The sequence below is a fragment of the Octopus bimaculoides genome, chromosome 23 (assembly GCF_001194135.2).
Source record: "Octopus bimaculoides isolate UCB-OBI-ISO-001 chromosome 23, ASM119413v2, whole genome shotgun sequence".
Lineage (NCBI taxonomy): Eukaryota > Metazoa > Mollusca > Cephalopoda > Octopoda > Octopodidae > Octopus > Octopus bimaculoides.
In genome coordinates this window covers 21,402,383-21,403,174 of record NC_069003.1, presented here as the reverse complement: position 1 = coordinate 21,403,174, position 792 = coordinate 21,402,383, and the positions used below count along the sequence as shown (strand labels likewise).

The 792-nt window shown below is 35.7% G+C and overlaps 1 protein-coding gene across 1 annotated transcript in view; it reads left to right on the top strand.

The window, feature by feature from the left end:
- LOC106867812 (FERM, ARHGEF and pleckstrin domain-containing protein 1) overlaps positions 1 to 792 on the top strand; it is a 303,490-nt gene that overhangs the window by 228,358 nt on the left and 74,340 nt on the right. Inside the window, exon 10 of the mRNA XM_052976041.1 lies at positions 65 to 225. Coding sequence (XP_052832001.1) covers positions 65 to 225 — 161 coding nt within the window. The remainder of the gene's footprint in view (positions 1 to 64; positions 226 to 792) is intronic.

The following is a 792-nucleotide window of genomic DNA, read 5'->3' as shown; positions in this document are numbered from 1 at the left end:
ACCTTAATTGTCTCTTATTCACCTTTGTCTTCATCTCTCTCTCTCTCTCTTTCTGTTTGCTCAGGGTTACTACAAGGATATAGTGGAATTCTTCTTTGAGAGTCGGAATGAATGCAAAGGATTCTGGAAGAAATGTATAGAACACCATGCATTCTTTCGATGCCACACAGTGAAAAAACTGCCACGGAATAAAACCCGTGTTGTGAGTCGAGGGTCGTCATATCGGTAAGTGACAATGACACTGAGGAGGTTGATTTAATTGCAGAATTTTTTTGTCATTTAATTACATATCACTTGATCATGTCCTCTGTTTCAGAATTGGTAGAACAGTTAAAAGCAAATACATTGGAAATATACATACATCCATACATACATGCATACACACAAACATACATGCAGAAAGACAGACAGACAGACAGACAGACCTACATACATACACATACATATATAGATATGCAAGTATATGCATGAGAAGACATACAGAAATCAAAGCATACAAATCTGCACATACACACACACATGCATACACAAACTCACATACATGATCCAAAGATGCTCAATATAGAAAACAGCTGTGCTGAAATGATTTGAGCTTACACTGCAAAGTCTTTAACAAAGACTAAGTCCAACAGAGAAAGTGATGCAGGTAAACACACTTGGGCTTGATATACACACACACATGTATATATATATATATATATATATATATATATATAAAGCAGCGCCCTTTTAATATCCACTTTTGCAAGTTTGCATGTGTCAGGCGGAATTTATTGAGAAAGGTTTTCTATA